The sequence below is a fragment of the Aspergillus uvarum genome (assembly GCF_003184745.1).
Source record: "Aspergillus uvarum CBS 121591 unplaced genomic scaffold BO82scaffold_132, whole genome shotgun sequence".
Taxonomy (NCBI): domain Eukaryota; kingdom Fungi; phylum Ascomycota; class Eurotiomycetes; order Eurotiales; family Aspergillaceae; genus Aspergillus; species Aspergillus uvarum.
In genome coordinates this window covers 1-16,258 of record NW_020291429.1, presented here as the reverse complement: position 1 = coordinate 16,258, position 16,258 = coordinate 1, and the positions used below count along the sequence as shown (strand labels likewise).

General features: G+C 43.7%; 5 protein-coding genes across 5 annotated transcripts; 3 read left to right on the top strand and 2 right to left on the bottom strand.

Annotated features, from left to right (window-relative positions):
* Positions 1–48: 48 nt before the first annotated feature.
* Positions 49–1,516, top strand: BO82DRAFT_349398 (uncharacterized protein; the record flags this gene model as incomplete). Its single annotated transcript, XM_025633878.1, has 3 exons — positions 49–985; positions 1,038–1,200; positions 1,264–1,516. The coding sequence occupies exons 1-3, from the start codon at positions 85–87 to the stop codon at positions 1,514–1,516; spliced, it is 1,317 nt and encodes a 438-aa protein (XP_025485582.1). The 5' UTR covers positions 49–84.
* A 2,113-nt stretch (positions 1,517–3,629) lies between these two features.
* Positions 3,630–4,467, top strand: BO82DRAFT_349396 (RNase H1/viroplasmin domain-containing protein; the record flags this gene model as incomplete). Its single annotated transcript, XM_025633877.1, has 3 exons — positions 3,630–3,703; positions 3,754–3,966; positions 4,022–4,467. The coding sequence occupies 3 exons, from the start codon at positions 3,630–3,632 to the stop codon at positions 4,281–4,283; spliced, it is 549 nt and encodes a 182-aa protein (XP_025485581.1). The 3' UTR covers positions 4,284–4,467.
* Positions 4,468–6,617: 2,150 nt separating this feature from the next.
* BO82DRAFT_379613 (BTB/POZ domain-containing protein) lies at positions 6,618–7,310 on the bottom strand (the record flags this gene model as incomplete). Its single annotated transcript, XM_025637701.1, has 5 exons — positions 6,618–6,715; positions 6,771–6,824; positions 6,906–7,047; positions 7,110–7,240; positions 7,292–7,310. 5 exons carry the CDS (start codon positions 7,308–7,310, stop codon positions 6,618–6,620), a joined length of 444 nt encoding a protein of 147 aa, XP_025485580.1.
* A 1,705-nt stretch (positions 7,311–9,015) lies between these two features.
* Positions 9,016–10,242, bottom strand: BO82DRAFT_360071 (uncharacterized protein). Its single transcript, XM_025636741.1, is given in 3 exon segments — positions 9,016–9,918; positions 9,935–9,946; positions 9,965–10,242. 3 exon segments carry the CDS (start codon positions 10,164–10,166, stop codon positions 9,233–9,235), a joined length of 900 nt encoding a protein of 299 aa, XP_025485579.1. The 5' UTR covers positions 10,167–10,242; the 3' UTR covers positions 9,016–9,232.
* Positions 10,243–12,976: 2,734 nt separating this feature from the next.
* On the top strand, positions 12,977–13,936 carry BO82DRAFT_349394 (uncharacterized protein). The gene is made up of 2 exons (XM_025633876.1): positions 12,977–13,120; positions 13,179–13,936. The coding sequence occupies exons 1-2, from the start codon at positions 13,118–13,120 to the stop codon at positions 13,629–13,631; spliced, it is 456 nt and encodes a 151-aa protein (XP_025485578.1). The 5' UTR covers positions 12,977–13,117; the 3' UTR covers positions 13,632–13,936.
* Positions 13,937–16,258: the final 2,322 nt, after the last annotated feature.

Genomic DNA, 16,258 nt, shown 5'->3' with positions numbered 1-16,258 from the left:
TGCAAGGCAAACGATGTGAAGGATTCACCCCTGATATATGTCTACAGCTATGCAGGGTGTCTCCTGTACAATGTCGGCTCCTTTATGCTCCCTGCGTTGTACAGCACTCTAGTCAAGATCTGGATTGCGAACATTGACTCTACCCTGGTGGTTACAACGGATGTCTATACTTATATCGGCACTGTTGCCGAGGTACTTAACGAAGGTCTTCCTCGTGCCGTCTGGGTGACTATCGCCGATCAAGTTACGCGGTCATACGAGTCTCGTCTAGAACTCGCACATACTCTGGTCGCGTTCCAAACAGTCCTCGGTCTGATCATGAGCATAATCCTCACCAGCGCTGCCAAAGCCTTCACGGCCACCTTCATCCCGCGCGAGGCTCGGAAAGCAAGTATTACCTATGTTCAGATTAGTGCATTCTCAGCCCTCAGCTCTGCTATAGAAGTTGCAGTATCCAACGCGACAAGGGCCCTGGACAAGCCCGACGTTCCTCTCGTGATTAGTTCGGTTAAGATTGTCGTGAACATTATCCTGGATCTCCTGATCATTTCCAAGTTTCATGTGGGTGGCTGGTCTCCAAATATTAACATGCAGGCTGCGATTCGTCTGGGCTGTGACATGGTCGCGGCTCTTACTGGCTTAGCATACTTTATCCAGACAATAAACCGGTCCGAAGAACGTCGCAGCTGGCACTGGATTGGAAGATTTCCGACGGTTTCTGCCTTCTTAACGCTTCTCAAACCAGGCTTGATCACCTTTGTCGAGTCGGCAGTGCGAAATGCGCTATACCTCTGGTTGGTTGCAGGAATCGTGACTATGTCCGCAGACTATGCTACAGCATGGGGAATATTCACTACAATTCGATGGGGTTTGATTATGGTGCCTGTTCAGGCACTGGAGGCTACGTCTCTCGCTTTTGTGGGGCATTTCTGGGCTATCTTTAAGGAAAATCATACAGAATGTGGGCGTTGGAGAAAACTTGCAAGTAAGTTCCAAGTCATCAAGCAGCTTTAGGGTACAAAACTTATGCTTTGTAGTGGTCACGCGACCGGCTTTTCTCTCTGCTGGTATAGCTTTAGCTATCGAAGTACCCCTCTGCATCCTTCTGGCTACGGTAGGATGCAAACCGTTTGCATACTATCTAAGTCAATCCGAAAGGGTTGCTGAGATCACGGCTCATATGTGGCAGACGATAGACTGGTAAGTTCCCAGTGGCTACAACTAGTGAATTCCTGATTGTCTATCATCACTCATGCATTCAAGGTGTTACATTCTATATGCAATCTCGACCCAGCTTGCCACCATACTTCTGGCCACCCGTCCAATGTGGTATCTCGTGCAGAGTCTCATTTCCAATCTTCTTTACGTCCTTCCTTGGGCAATTGTCTGCCAATTTGCTCACCTTGATCCTCATAATGCTTGGACTTATCATAGCCTCGTTTTTGGAGGAAGCCTGGTATTTACGTTCTCGGAGATTTGTTTAATCATTCTTCTGTGGTTTTGGAGATCTCGATAAAGCTAGCTGGTGCTATACCCTCACCTGTACGAAGAACTTTAGGATCACGTTACCAGTTTTTTATGAGGGCGTAAAGGTCTATCGATGTAGGTAATCAAACATATCTCTACAAGTCAAATATGCTACAAAGGGGTTGTCTACACTAATGATACTAACGGAATGCCAGTGATCAGCTGTTGGCACCAGAATCGACGGGCAAGGAACGTAAAGACCAATAACAGCATTGTACGAACGCAGGCTAGACTTATGATTGCTCCAGTGTGGTAAACGGTGCAATTAGCTAAGAGATATCACCTACGAAACGCTATATGTGCAACATGTTGCGAGATTGACTAAACGATGCTAGTCCGGTCGAAGCTCACAGCTTCATAGTGTAGAGACCAGGCTACGTATTAATTGAAAATCATCTCACTCGTTGTTGAACTCATTGTTCAGTCTGTTCAACGAGGAATTGTTCAATCGGGCCGGCTGTTGAACGAAAATCGCAAGGAAATTTGGGAACTGGAAAGAGGCTTCTCTGATTTAAACGCGGGAAAAAAAATGACAGTACGTTCTTGATGGAACGAACGATAGAGGTGGCTGCAATATGTGTTCAACTGCGAATTGCTGTAAGTGCATTTTGCGAAGTTTAGGCCAGTGGATAAAATACTTTGGACGCCAATCCCAGCCGATTGCGGGCCTTTACGTAAATCTGGCTTTGCTTGTGCCAATACCTTGTAAATGTTGAACACCACTAAGTGCAGAATTTGTTCTGATAAAAGAAATAATCATTCTTGCAACAGTACAAGGGGAAATCCGTGAAGAGGCTAGTTTGTCTTCGTTACTACGAAGGATACTGATGGTCAAGATGATGTGAATATCAGTGGAAATGAGCAGCTATGATATTCGGAGTTTGATTGCAGCTAACTCTTGGCAGGGCCGGCGAGCTCTGATGTATGATAGGTTTCATCCGCGGGAATTGTTCTCTCTTTTTGTTTCACTGTCTTAGAGAAAGTATCCAAGATATCGAGATGTGGGCTTGACATCCTTAATTACCCTTCTAAGTCTGTGGTCGACTATGTGTGATCTCTAAGCATTCCATAATTAAAATAAGCAACAAATAAATCAAAAAATCTTAATATCTCTCTCCCTCCTCTTCGAGAACTTGGTCTTTTAATAATTCTCCCATCCCGCTTATCGCCGACTTATATAATAATGTGCGTTTTAATAATACTATAGGAAAAGTAATTCTAACCAGGTATTTATCTAAGAAATATTTAAGGTGCGAGAATCTTACTAGTATGAACTAGTAAAATAGCTTCGTTACAACAGAATTATAATTAGTATTGCTATACAACTATTTAAACCTGCTGTAGCAATTTGTATTTAAAATAATCTATATTTTATTATACATCAGCACAGCTGGTGATAAGCAGAATTATTAATTAATATAGTATAACGTCTGTTTAAAATTGTATTATCTAGATATCAGTAAGACTGGCTGGACTACTAATAAGCTTAGCTTTAACTGGCTCTAAAACATGTCTGACTGGTATACAGCTTTAAAAACTATTAGTAAGTATTATATATTATTTCTTAATAATCACAGTAGTTATATAACTCAGCAGTTTGATTAGTTCTATACAGCGCGGAAAATTATTTCTTTATATACCTGTCTACTTGATACTAGTCAGTTAACTTTAATTAACGATGATAATATTAAGCTAAACCGCATTCGACCAGGGCGGCCGTAATTTTCCCTTGAAAGACATTCACATAACAGCAGTACATACTTATATCCTTCTGGCAGGCTTTGCTTTACGTCTAGCAAAGAGTTATATCCTCCCTCCTAATATAATTTGATGGGTGATGGGCAATAAAAAGCTACGAATATCGTATGAGTGACGCATGTGGCTGCGCTGCTCTGCCCAACATCTGCCCGATGAGGCTAAGCCTTGTGTTCCACATAACAGTATATAGTCAACGATGCAGCATAACACGAGGGCGCATTGTCTGTAATTGAAGTATCAAACAGCAGAGGGAAACGCCTGAAACAGAGTGATCACTGGAAAGATTGAACGAGCCGTTTTCAGAAGAATTTGCACTCTACTCATAATTTATGCTTTGCAAGGCAATGCCACGTAAGAACCATGAATATTATGCTGTTCTTACTGGACGAATTGATGAGCCGACAATATTCTCATCGTGGTATATCTATCCGCACATCATAGGGGAAACTTGCTTAATAATTTCTACAGGGGCGATGTACACCCTCGCGTGACTGGATGCAGGTCAAACCTCGGGGGCTTTGACGATCTTCTAAAAGCACAAGATTTCATGGAGAAAAATGGAGTCAAGCAGCCTAAACTAGTAATCAAGGAAGGGGCCGGAGAAAATACACCAGTACGAGGGAAGGAAGCCTTTTACGCAGTTGCCAATGGTAGAAACCCGGGGATTTACCCCTACTATCAGTAAGCTGACCCAGTGCTCAATGGGAAAACGAAAACTACTCACAAATAAAATCAGTGGAAAAACGAAGCCAGAGGTTGATCGATTCCCGGGTGCTTGTCATAAGCACTTTAGAACACATTCCCAGGCAGAAGCTTTTATTGAAGATTGGAAAAATTCCTATGCTGACGTTTGCCGGAGGGAGATAAAAGCAAAGCTAGATCAAGGATTCAGGCCGCCAAATATGGAACTGAAGTTCGATATCTTGCAAGCAAATGCCGAATACGATATAAACGAAGATATTACAAAGATGACCGAGAAGCTGATTCTGGAAGAGTGAATAGTGGAAGCATTCATTCATGCATTTATGTCGATTCTTCGCAATCAATTTCAGTCACAATCGATGTGTGACAGCGAGTTTAGAATGTTATACAAATTATTATCTTGGGACTGTGGTTTCATTACTCGAAACTGAATGTTGTCATGTTAGCTGTTTTGAAACCGGGAACAACCAATTATTACTGCACAGTGCCTTGTACGGGAAATTATTTTTTCCACTCCGTTATATAACCAGCGTAGCGTAGTTTCAAGCCAAGGCACCAGAACTGATCAGAGGGAGTAAGTGGTGACACCAGTTGCTAGAAGAACTATACAACTGGGGATTGTTCCTGTTTTAGCACATGTTTCAGTGTTGTAGCGTTTAGTATAATATATATAAGGCAGCAACAAGCGAAATGCAAGTGATTTAAAACACTGACAAAGTGTTTACCCAACCGTTGAGTCGTAAACCCATCATATAACCTAAATTTGTTGAGCCATCAGCTTTAACGTCCACCTCTTCCATGTCACGAAGGACTTTCTCGATATGTTCAGCTGCCCCGCTGAGTTTCATAATATGTGCAATGGCACAGTGGACACGGAGAAGTCTGGGGTCTGGTGGATCGATTGTTCGGTTGGGGCTAAGGCTTAGAGTACGAGTGACGGGAAATAGCGGATCGCGCAGGAAGGGACTGTCTTCAAGCGATTCGATCTTATACTCATGTGGCCTCCCTGTGGGTTCGAAATAGATTTGAAATTCACCAAATAGTCGATGGTATTCAAGCGTCAGCGTAAGAGCATTAACAGGCCTATCGATATTCGCTCCATCAAGACGGTGACTGAGCCCAGGGTCAAACATATCCAGTATACGGAACACATTCGTTTTTGACTCGCTCTTGGGAAGGTTAGTACGCAGCTAATGAACAATTGTTGGCGATGAACGCACCAGCTCTGACTCTCCCTGTGCCATTGTTGTCAAGCTATGAGGGAGGATGTGCGCAACTTCCAGATACTGGAATCCGCCCCGTGCTTCACTGCTCAGAAGATTTCCATCGTCGTCTTTACATTTATTCCCATCCTCTGCGCTGCGCTTCCTAGCCTCGACGATATCAAACTTGCGAGATATTACGCACCGATGGTGATCACGTACAAGACAGGCTTTCCGTAAGGCAGAGACACGCTGTCTCGTGCCCACTTGTGTAGGTGTCTGACTCAAGGACAATGCTGTAGGTGTTGCTTGTGGTGTTTTAACTGACGAAGCCCTAACTAATTGGCCTCATTAGCAGATAACCGTAAAGAACAGGGGGCAATCATACGTGGGAGAAGAAAATTGTCGACAATATACTCAGCAAAACTTTCAAGAGCGCTCTTTGTACGCATTGATTTGCTTGGATCCATACTTCCGTCTCCAGCGAAGGACTCAAGGTAAGACAGGGCAGCAGCCATATCATTATCAGCAGTTTCACCGGTAGCATTAAGGCTCTCATAAATATATGAAAAGAAGAATCTTAAAAACGTGTCTTGGGATATTACCCGGTCAAACATCTCCAAGATGAGTTTTGCGGGCTTATAACCCCTCTGTACGCTTTGGCTAAGGCCATAATCCTGAACCAAGAGATGCAGGAGTGCATGAGCTTTTTGGTTCTGTTGAGGTGTTAAGAGAAGTGTGGGAGAGAAATCCAACACAGATTCTAAGGATGACTGATGTCGATGCTGGGCCATGACGGTAGGTTACGATAAGAGCAGAGTCACAAGGGGATTGACTGATCGATATATCAGGACTCTATCACGTGAGGTGAGACTACAATCGTTCCGGAGGTATATTTATCCGCTGTCGTTCCGATGAGCTAATCACTTTCCATGAAGAGTAATGTAATCGGACACCGAGCCGGCGCGACACCGAGCCGGCGGCGGTCTGCCGCCGCCTCGCTGACTGCCTCGCTGGCCGCTTCCTAAGGCTATTCAACCACCAAGAAAAGGCTATATACATTAATTCTTATTGTTTTTATAAGGGTATCTAAAACGATTGTGTCCTTCACTTCTATATATACTACAGCGGGCTGGCCGGCGTGCCCTGGCCGGCCTTGGTACTGCAGCCTGAATTGCTTTATTTTCTTATATTTAAGCTATATTAAAGCCTCTTAGCCTATTAAAGTGCCTCCCTGCTGTATATAATAATATAAGGCCTTTCCCTTTCCTTTTTTACTTTTTGGTAACTCGAGTCATGTAATGCTGCCGTTCTCATAGATAATAAATACGTTTATTGGGTGGTTAATCCAGCTGGGCAAGATACGATCTTTTCCATATACTACCAATCACGTTCCCGGTAATCCCAACTCTGACACTGCTGCCTCTGTTACGTAGCACACTTATCCAAGGCCGAAATACAGACGTCCAACATGAAGCTAGGGACAGATTCTAAGATATTGTCACAAAATATAGAATTCTCCAAATCTCAGAGTCTGAAGGTTGTCCGTCGTGAGCTTGATAACAAGGTCTCTAAGCCCACGGTCATATTCTCCTGTAAAGCTGTACACTTCAATCACGGAGGAGTTGAATGAATCTCAGCTGGCATGATCCAGAAAGCATTCTTTGAAGTAATGTCTTGCTTTGGTTTTAAGCCCATTAATCTGGAAATAATCACCCTGTGCGTACATTTGGGCATGGAAAAAGGCTTGGGCATTTGAAGAACCGTCGTAAGTATAGTCGCCCGTGTACAAAAATTCTAGTGCCTTTTTGACGGGCCCTGGATCACGATCCTCGAGAATAATCTCACCATAGCTTTCCTATAAGCGATAAGATAATTTAGTGAGTGAACCAGAACGTAGAGAAGAACTAGAACATATACCTTAAAAGAACTGTCACAAGTGACTTCAAAATATTTTGACTGAGGACCAATAATGTTTTGATGGGCTGGAAAGACTTCATCCCCACATCTTATCGACAGATCACTGTATTTTGGATTGAGATACTGACTATCTTTGAGTCAGTGATTGCTCGCAATAATAGTACTATTGGTGGTCTCTGAACTTCGGACAAGGTCTTTCATTTTTTTTTGGTTATTTCGTCGTTTGTAGAGACCGTCTCGATAGGTGTAACAGCTTCGGCATATGCAGCTGCTGTATAAACGGACTTTAATCCCGCTGACTTGTTTTTCTTCTTTCCTTTCTTCATCAGGGGCTCGTGAGACTTTTCAGATGGGCAGAGGCAGGCTCTATCGCAAAAATATTATCACCGCTATATATGCCGCATTGGACGAATTACAATTGTATTCGAGCTGCTAGTGGGTGCCAAGGAACTGTTTCGGTTATCGGCTTCTCTGCCCCGGAGAGACAACTGAGACCCAACATATGCAGGCATCATATGACGTGGCCATGCATCAGCAATTACCATAAAATAAGTATCGAGTAAGAGCAGTAAGGCAATGGAATAGAGCTCCGTCATTCTACATTCTCCCGAGTCCATAATTGGTTAGAACACCGTAATACACTGCTTATCTGGGCGTTAATGTCGTTTGAAGCACCAAGAAACATGAGAAGAAAGAGACCTCCCTATTAATTAATAATCAGGTAACCCAACTGAGTTTGGGTAAAAGAGGGCAACTTTCTTCCGCAGCTGTTGCAAGTAATCTCGTGCTGACCGGATACATACACCACCCGGTCACCACCCGCCATGTTTTTATTCTTGATTGGTCGGCCCACGCCGGCAAGATGACACGAGGTGAGGTTTTTGACTTTTCGTAGATATCCAAGGAAATTGCTGCACTTCCACACGCAGCCTTGTCTGCGGGGGCTTTATTAAGTGAGTCGATAAATGCTCTTTGCTCTTTACGACCACCTGCAAGTCTTTGTAGCAATTAATATTCCACAGCAACTTGATAAGTTACCATTCACCGAGGTGGTCAACTCACAACTCAACTTTGAGCCCCAGCTACGGCACGGTATGTCACGTCAATTTGATACGCTTCACAATAAACCAAACATCGAGGTAGCGTCCCCAAGCTCTCCAAAGACACCACATGTTTCTACAGCTGAGTATGGGAACCCATCAATTCAAGCCTCCAATAGCAGTGGGTATGTACGAGGATTTTGGCCTTAGTGAGAACGTAGTGCTGCGGACATTATCGTTTTTAGAAGACCCTAGAGTATCTTTACGCTTCGGCAGCTTGAAAACCAGGTGTAAGCGGCTGGCTCGGTTGAGACCAAAAAGATTTGAACAAAGTGACGACCGCCTCTAGTGAGCATCAAGTGGGGTTGATTCTGCCGTGCCGCTGATTGGAGGAATTTCAATGTAGCGCACGGATGCAACCAACCCGGGTCATGATTAGACATGAAAGCGAACACAGTTAAGACTTGAAAGATACTGGTACACTTAACGAGAATCAAGATGTGTCTATTTTCTCTGACCGACCGAAAGAATTCTAACCCGGCGAAGAATTCGATTGTATCATAATTGACTCTTGCTGCGGTCTAGGAGTGAGTACAATAGTGCCGCGCGCAAACACCCGTTAGTGGAGATTCATCTAGCTTAATATCATTAAGCCTTGTAGATAATTGTTGCGTAAAATTCGTATCACTGCAGTGACTTGACCTATGAGGTGCCTGCAGTAAAGTTTGCAGTCCCGCAGAATGCGGCAGAGGGGATAATTTCGCGATACTTTGATGCACCGTAGTTGAAAGCTTGCTCTCTCGATAGATTTGGAACTATATGGCTGATACGAATACTGTGCCGACGGATTTTACAGTCAAAATAGTCTTTCTAAATTCACTGGCCAGGTTGCTAGCATTACATGCATCTTTCCATCGAGCAAGTGTCCTAATGCCACTGGTTCAATCCTGTACAATAACCATCAAATATTCGGCGCTCCATTAGACAATGCACTGTGTCTGACGAAAGGAGATTTCGCTAGTGCATCTGCCTGAATACTCCAAACATGCTTACCTAACATGGCTAATCTGGGGCCAAAATCTCTTAACAAGAGATCAATGTCCACACTATACTCATGGAGAGTTTGGTGGTACATATCGTCTGTCCCAAATGTTGCAACATCCCATATCTTCTTGATTCGACTTTGTGAAGTAGAACAATCATAGTTCCCCCTAACTTGACATGCTCTAATCCAAGCGCCAGTTGTGTCAAGGTCAGTCTTCTGGCTTCACGATGCTCACGGTAGGTGGCCCTCTCGTGTGTTCTTAGTACTTGGCCGTCACATATGACTAGGTCAAATCTCTGTTCAGAAGAAAATTGACGAGGTAAGAACTTTCCTGCATCTGGGTGACCGTTGGGGATATCCAACCGGCCCATATCTGTAGCCAACAAAGTAATGTCGAGAAACTTCAGTGAAACATTGTGATGTTTAGGTAAAAGAACATTATGACCTCCTTCAGATTTTGGTAGACTGAATCCAATAGCCCGGGCTTGGGGATTAATCCTCAATGCTGTCGCAAGAAAGCCTCCTGGTGCCACACACATATCAAGGATAGCCTGCTTGTCTGGATTGAGGCCGTTGATGCAGAAAACATCAGTCATTTGGTGCATATCATGCCCTATATTCTTCATCATTCTGAAGAAATGCTTGGCCGTCTTTTTGTCAGCATTATCTGCTGTTTTACGCTGCTTCTCAAAGAATTGGTCGCCTTCCGGATTTTCCCAGCCCTATTGAACATATCAATATCTGACACTTTGAGGACCGGCCTTTCCTGACCTTCTGCCGAAGCTTTGGAAGTCGCCAAAATTCTGGCACCTCTCTCAGTAGATATTGTGTTATAGCATAAGAAGGACTTTGATTATCGCTAGATTGAGAGGCTGGAGCTTCCTGATAGAGAACAGTACCCTGAAGGGCATTCTGTACGACAGAAACTGAGTCATATACGCTGTACCATGTTTGCTCTGAGTATGAAGACATTTTGCTCCAACAGTGTGTTATGTATTGAATTTCTCCTAGAGAAAAGTGAAGAGAAAAAATAGATTTGTACCTTTACAAAGAGAAAAGGCGTTTGGGAGGATGGGGGCTGGGGCTTGACTTTGTGTATATGTAACCCGGCTTGGCATGACTCAGTTTCAACAGCCAATAAAAGGCACCAGAAAGAATCTTTATCGCCTCTACATACTCAATTGACGTGGCATTGACATGCATCCGCTCTAAGCAGGCCCTGAAGCGGCCTTTAGCAGACGTATTAGACAGGATCACGAGGCGAACTAAGATGACCCTCAGAATGTGTGGTTGCTAATGTGACCCGTGATCGTACGAATCGTATTCTAGCTTGAATGATCCAAAATCGTTGTATATAAATAATTGCCCTCTTTTGCAACTAGCTGTGCATTTAAACCAAGGCCGAGGTGAGTGCCAACACCCAAAATGCTTTGGTGTTAAGGGCAACGCTTCACGCTCAGTATTGCTCGTAAGAGCCCTTGGGATCGGTCACAGCCATGGCACTCTTCCTTTTAATCTCTTCTCCTTCTCCTCCTATTCGTTAACACCATCAGCTTCTTTCCCAGATTTCACATTGGAAATTTTATGTCGAATTGGGTCCGCTTTAGTTCAGTGGCTTAATGTCGATTTTGAGCTTGAAGAAGGGAGTGGAAGATATATGAAGCCAAGCAGGGAAGGAGGACCAAAAGGAGGGGTAGTGCAGTACTTTTGCTAGTGCTTACACCAAGCTAAGGTTGCATGTTACCGCGGAGAAGGATTAGAGGCTTCTGATGAGCTTTAGAAGAATCCTTGTCTAGTATCTCTTAGTAGAGGGCCTCACGGGTTTGGCTTTCGCCCACCCCACACACTTCGTTCACACATCGCTTCGCATCTCACCTTAAGTGCGGTATGAGTTCTGACAAGTAGACGTGCTTGACAAAGTCTTGCAGTTTAAATAGAGTATTGATAGAGACAAGGTATAAGCATCGAATACAGTAAGTGCTTTGATTTTCGAGAACAAACGGGAACGACTAACTTATGCGCGATGACGTTCATGATTTTGCGGGCCTCCAGCGAATAGCCTAAGCGGAAGGCGGTGCAACATTAGCACTGTATCCTTCTAATGTACGCCATACCGCGCAATCATGCTACTGTGGAGGTGGATCAAAGGACTTCCGTTCGCAATCTGCCGTCGAAGATCGCTTCCGTACTGTAATTTACTCATCATGAAATAAATGAAAAAACGTTTCCTAACTATTTCGCTTGCCCGCTGCTGTTCTACAAAGCTGGTTCTTATATCGACAGTCACTTCATCATGGCCTATGTAGGCGTGACCATCCCCCGGTCAAAAAGCAAGATGTTGTGAATAATGTGCTAAAAGTTTATAATATCTCTTTCAACAAGGTCTTGCCAGTAGTGACTACTACAATCTAGTCTACGTAACTACAGTAATCTCGTCGCTTTCTTATCGCCTAATGTACCATTTTATACAACGCTACCTCAAGAGGTGATAAAGACGGAAATAAGAGAAATGGGTCGTGTGGGCGGCGTGTTCCTCTCCTGGAGCATCATCCAATCGACGACACCCGCAGCTGACTTTGCACCGTAGCCCATACCAAGTGTTATAAGGAATTTTGATTGGTTCTTCAAGCCAAGGTGGGGTCACCACTGCGCACATACAACAATAGCCCACAAGGCCCTCAAGTGTTTTCTTAATTTGTATCGCCACGGTCTGAGAACGTCTAAGTTGACATGCATGTCATATACTTATGCAGTTTAGCAGTTTCCGGAAGCTTATGCTACGTCTGACTTGCGGATGATGAGTAATTAAATGCTCTGGAGGGTTAATCCAACAAAACCATGTCCATATTACAGATGATTATTGTTTTTCTTATTCTATAGGTTGAAACGCAATATCACCTGGCCATACCAAGACAATCATATAGGTCTGTGTATCGTGGCGAGTTGTCGAGCCAGAAGATTTGAGGATACATCTGATATTACTTATCGAATCCTGGCAGTGCATCCGCCGTGGCAGATTCATCCAGGACTGGTTGTCTCTTCTGATTCTCGCGTTTACCCGCCGCCGTGGCGGAGATGGTCGTAGCGAAGGGATAGGCCCTTCCAACGCATTTGACCGACTAGTTTCTGTAAGATGTGATCTGGCTGTCCTGAAAGACCTTGAAGATTTAGATGTCAATGAGAACATCTCGGCTCTTGATATAGAGGTCTGGGTATCCAAGTTCTTAGTGAAGGGCTTGATGATGCTGTGTAGCTTCTTTACATGTTCAATGAAATCCACAAGTACTGGCTGGCCACGGAATTGAAGGACGAGTTCCGAAACTAATTTTTTCATGGTCTGCGAACTTATAGGAAGAAATAAGCCTTAGCATTTAGGTAGCTAAATACCAAGTCGTTACTTCCTTATCAAGTCGCTATTTTCAGACATCCCTGAGGCATATCCCACGCCAATGTCTTCCTCGAATGAGTTATTTCGCTGTGATGCAGCAACGGAAGGGATGTATTATTCTGAGCTTTTATTCATGATAGAGCCGAATTTTCATTGCTCGTTTGCGGACTGGTCTTGAATGTAAGATAGTTTTCGAGAGATCCTTTTCGTAACTTACTTCAGTGGCGCGGAAGAAACTGAGGAATAGATGATTTGTTGGCTATGGACAGGATGTGTTGACCTCATCATGACGCGGACAATTGGCGCAGAGTTATGGGCATCTTGCAATACCACAACCGAAGTAATCTCTACAACTCCAGTGATTGCAAGAATGCATTCAATACACCATGAGGTTTTCTGATCTTGAAGCTATACTGAGAAGTATCTTTAAGGATGGCCAATGCTCAGACTTTACCATATCTTGCCAGTGCCATGACTTCAGAGTTCATCGAGCCATAGTCACCCTTTTTTAAAGGTTGCGTTTAAGGGTGAGTTCATGGCAAGTACAACAACAGCCTTGCTTTACTTATAATTCTCTCTCTAATATAATTCATTAGGAAGCAAAAGCATTACACGTCAACCTACCTGATGATGATGTTCAAACTATTGAGTCTGTATTAAGATTCTGCTACCTCCAGGACTATCGGCAAGATGACGAATCCTTGAAGTTAGATCCAACTGAAGCTGTGAAAGAGCATCTGCGGGTTTATCTAGCCGCCGACAGACTGGGCATAACTCCTCTCATCGATCTTGCTGCTACCCGAATCATCAAATGGGCGCAAAATGGTTGGTCGTCCAAAGATTTTTCAGGCATTCTCCAGAGAATTTGGTCATTAGTTCCACCTCATCAGACCATTCTCCGTGATGCTTTGGTGGAATTACTGCATCAAACATTGGACACGATCTCACTGAACCAGCTGGAAAGACATTCCTTCTGGGATGTCCGGATTTCACGGTCGCAGTACTGGAGCGAAAAACTGAAAAGCATGATCAAACTATTAAGCATATGAATTAGCTCACAATACAGAATTGGGCGTTGAATTCAAATACGCAAAACTTCAGATGCCGAACTTAGAAGGCAATTGTTGATGGTCCAAGATGGTATTTTGCATTACACCACTTCTGTTGTATTTCCGTCATGCTTAATGCTTGCCACAGATATTCCGAACCACTAACCCCTATGTGATGGTGGTTGTTAGGTTGTGCTCTTTTATGATTCAATTCTCAGCTTGTTTGGTCTAATCTGGATAAGAGAAACTCGTATCACTCGCTATACATCTATTCCATGTATTTTGTACACTAGATGCTTGATACTTCGTTGCTGTAGTGTGCCATAATATCCTACTGCCTTCGCCCCAACCTAATTTAAGTTTGCGCTCATAGCCAACATAGTTAGACTAGGTGCCTGGAATGACTCGAGCAGACATGACCAATGATACAATTTTAATTGGGACCTAACAGACGATATGCGTTCTCGATAGTAAAATATATGTCACTGGATCCCCGGACCACCGGGCTTTTTCTGCTTCAGCCTTATTTTTCTTAGACGCATCCCCCGCGATGATTGTAACTGTTTCATCCGTATATACTATTCCCTCTAAAGAACAGTCGAGAAGTGCATGAAACATATGATAGTAAGCTTACTACTGCTGTGAACTGATTAAAACTATCTTCTGTACTTTAAAAAAATCCTATATCTGCGGCGTGTACATAACGCTTTGGACTAGCCGTATATAAAATAAAGAAATATATACCGCTTTCTAACTAAGATAAATGTCTAGAAATAGAAGATGTATAGCCTGTTGATAATCTGAATGCTGAAGATCGACGAATCTATATAGATTATTAAACTAGAACTTAGCATACTTGAGGTAGTATGGCACAAATCTGTTCTTTAGAAGCTTAGATCTGTCCTACGTTTCGTTTGGTGCCGGCAGATTTTTCGATGCCAACATTCTGCCTTGATCGGTTGCCGCGTGAATCCAGAGTCTGCGGCTAGACTTCCAGTGGCGGTTTGATGAGGAATCATAAACGCACGTGATGGAGAAAAACCGTTTCTCCCCACAACTCATCATCTAGGCTTTACCTCGTTTTATTTTACTCTCTAGTATGAAATAGGTAGACCCTTGGAAGATCTTCACATTATGCTCCAACAACTGGTAACTCTTTTCATACATCTACCGAACTTGGTTCTATTTCAATATTTTCCCAAATCTAGTTCATAGAGACGTCACTATGCCGACATGATCGACTGGGAATCAATTAAGCCAATCTTGTTAATTGCTTGAATCATGAGCGGTCAAAGTTATCCGAACTCAGAAGCAAGGGTCACTGTACCAAGAGAATATGACAAAAATTGTGCATATAGACGTTGATTGGCCGAATTTGGATGGGATAAGATATCCGAGGGGTACCAAGCCTTTGGTGGGAACACGGTTCAGCAGCCACCATGCAGGGTTTGATCTTCGAAGGCAATATCCTCCACTATAGGTTCTCTGTTCTTAGCTGCAACACGGATCGCCAGGGACACCTTCCGATGCTTACGAACTGCGAGCTTCATCCGGGGCAGAAAGTACCTTTGAATCTGGGCTTTCTTGAGGGGAGGGACAAAAGTTTGTGTGAAACAAGAGGAATTAATTGGATCAGTCCCACAAAATCTTGCGTCCACAAAACTTTTTGTTGTTCACGTGATTTAGAGGCAGGGAAGTACTAGAAGCTTCCACGGAAAGTCCACAGAAAGCGGACCCTACTGGAGCCCCTCTGGATATTCCCGTTCTTGTGGCACAACAAACCTCTGATAATGTTATGTAGTTGTATGGCAAACTTTACAGTATGTAGATATCATTAATGATAGGGGAAGGCGGAATCTAACCCTCCTTTGTTCGTTCTAGGAAATGCGTGTTGGTAAAGTAATATGCTTGGGAAATGAAGTCTGTTTATTCAGGTTGTTCATCGTGGCTAAAACTAGTTCGCTGTCGACCTAGGATCTCACATATGTCATCGGGTTTGAGTCCCATAGTGATAGGACTATGGATTGGCAGTAGGAATGTGGGCAGGAAGTTTATGGGCATTCTTGGATATCACAAACGAATCGCCGAGCAGTCTCCTTTGTTCACTTCTTATATGATAAGAAGATGTATATGGTCACAATCCTCTTCTATTATTTAGAGGTCTAGACTATTAGACAGAGTTATATTGCATGCCTTACGCCAGTCGAGTTTGCGCTGTTATTATTTAAATTAATTAAGTATTATAAAATTTTACATATATATCTCCAGGCTGAGAATTATCTAAATTTTTTTTAAACAGTATACGATGACACGGTTAGCGGGGCGCTGAAAAAGGCCCTCATTGAACCGTCCGTCTGCCACTTTCCACCGCCTGCTCTATGCCAAAGTCTCACTACCCTTTAAGGCCTAGCGTGTCCGCTTTGGGGATCGCGCCCGTGTTCTCGCCGCTTTTGCGCCCATCGCCTGCCGCCTCAACCCCCCCGCTCGACCTATATAACCCTGTCTTCCCTCCCTCGAAAGGCGACGCACTTTCTCATCCTCTTTCTCCTGCTGCCTGCCTTGCTCCCGGGCACACTGGCCCCCTCCCACGATGCCGCATTATCCGAACACTGCCCTTTTTCGGTATG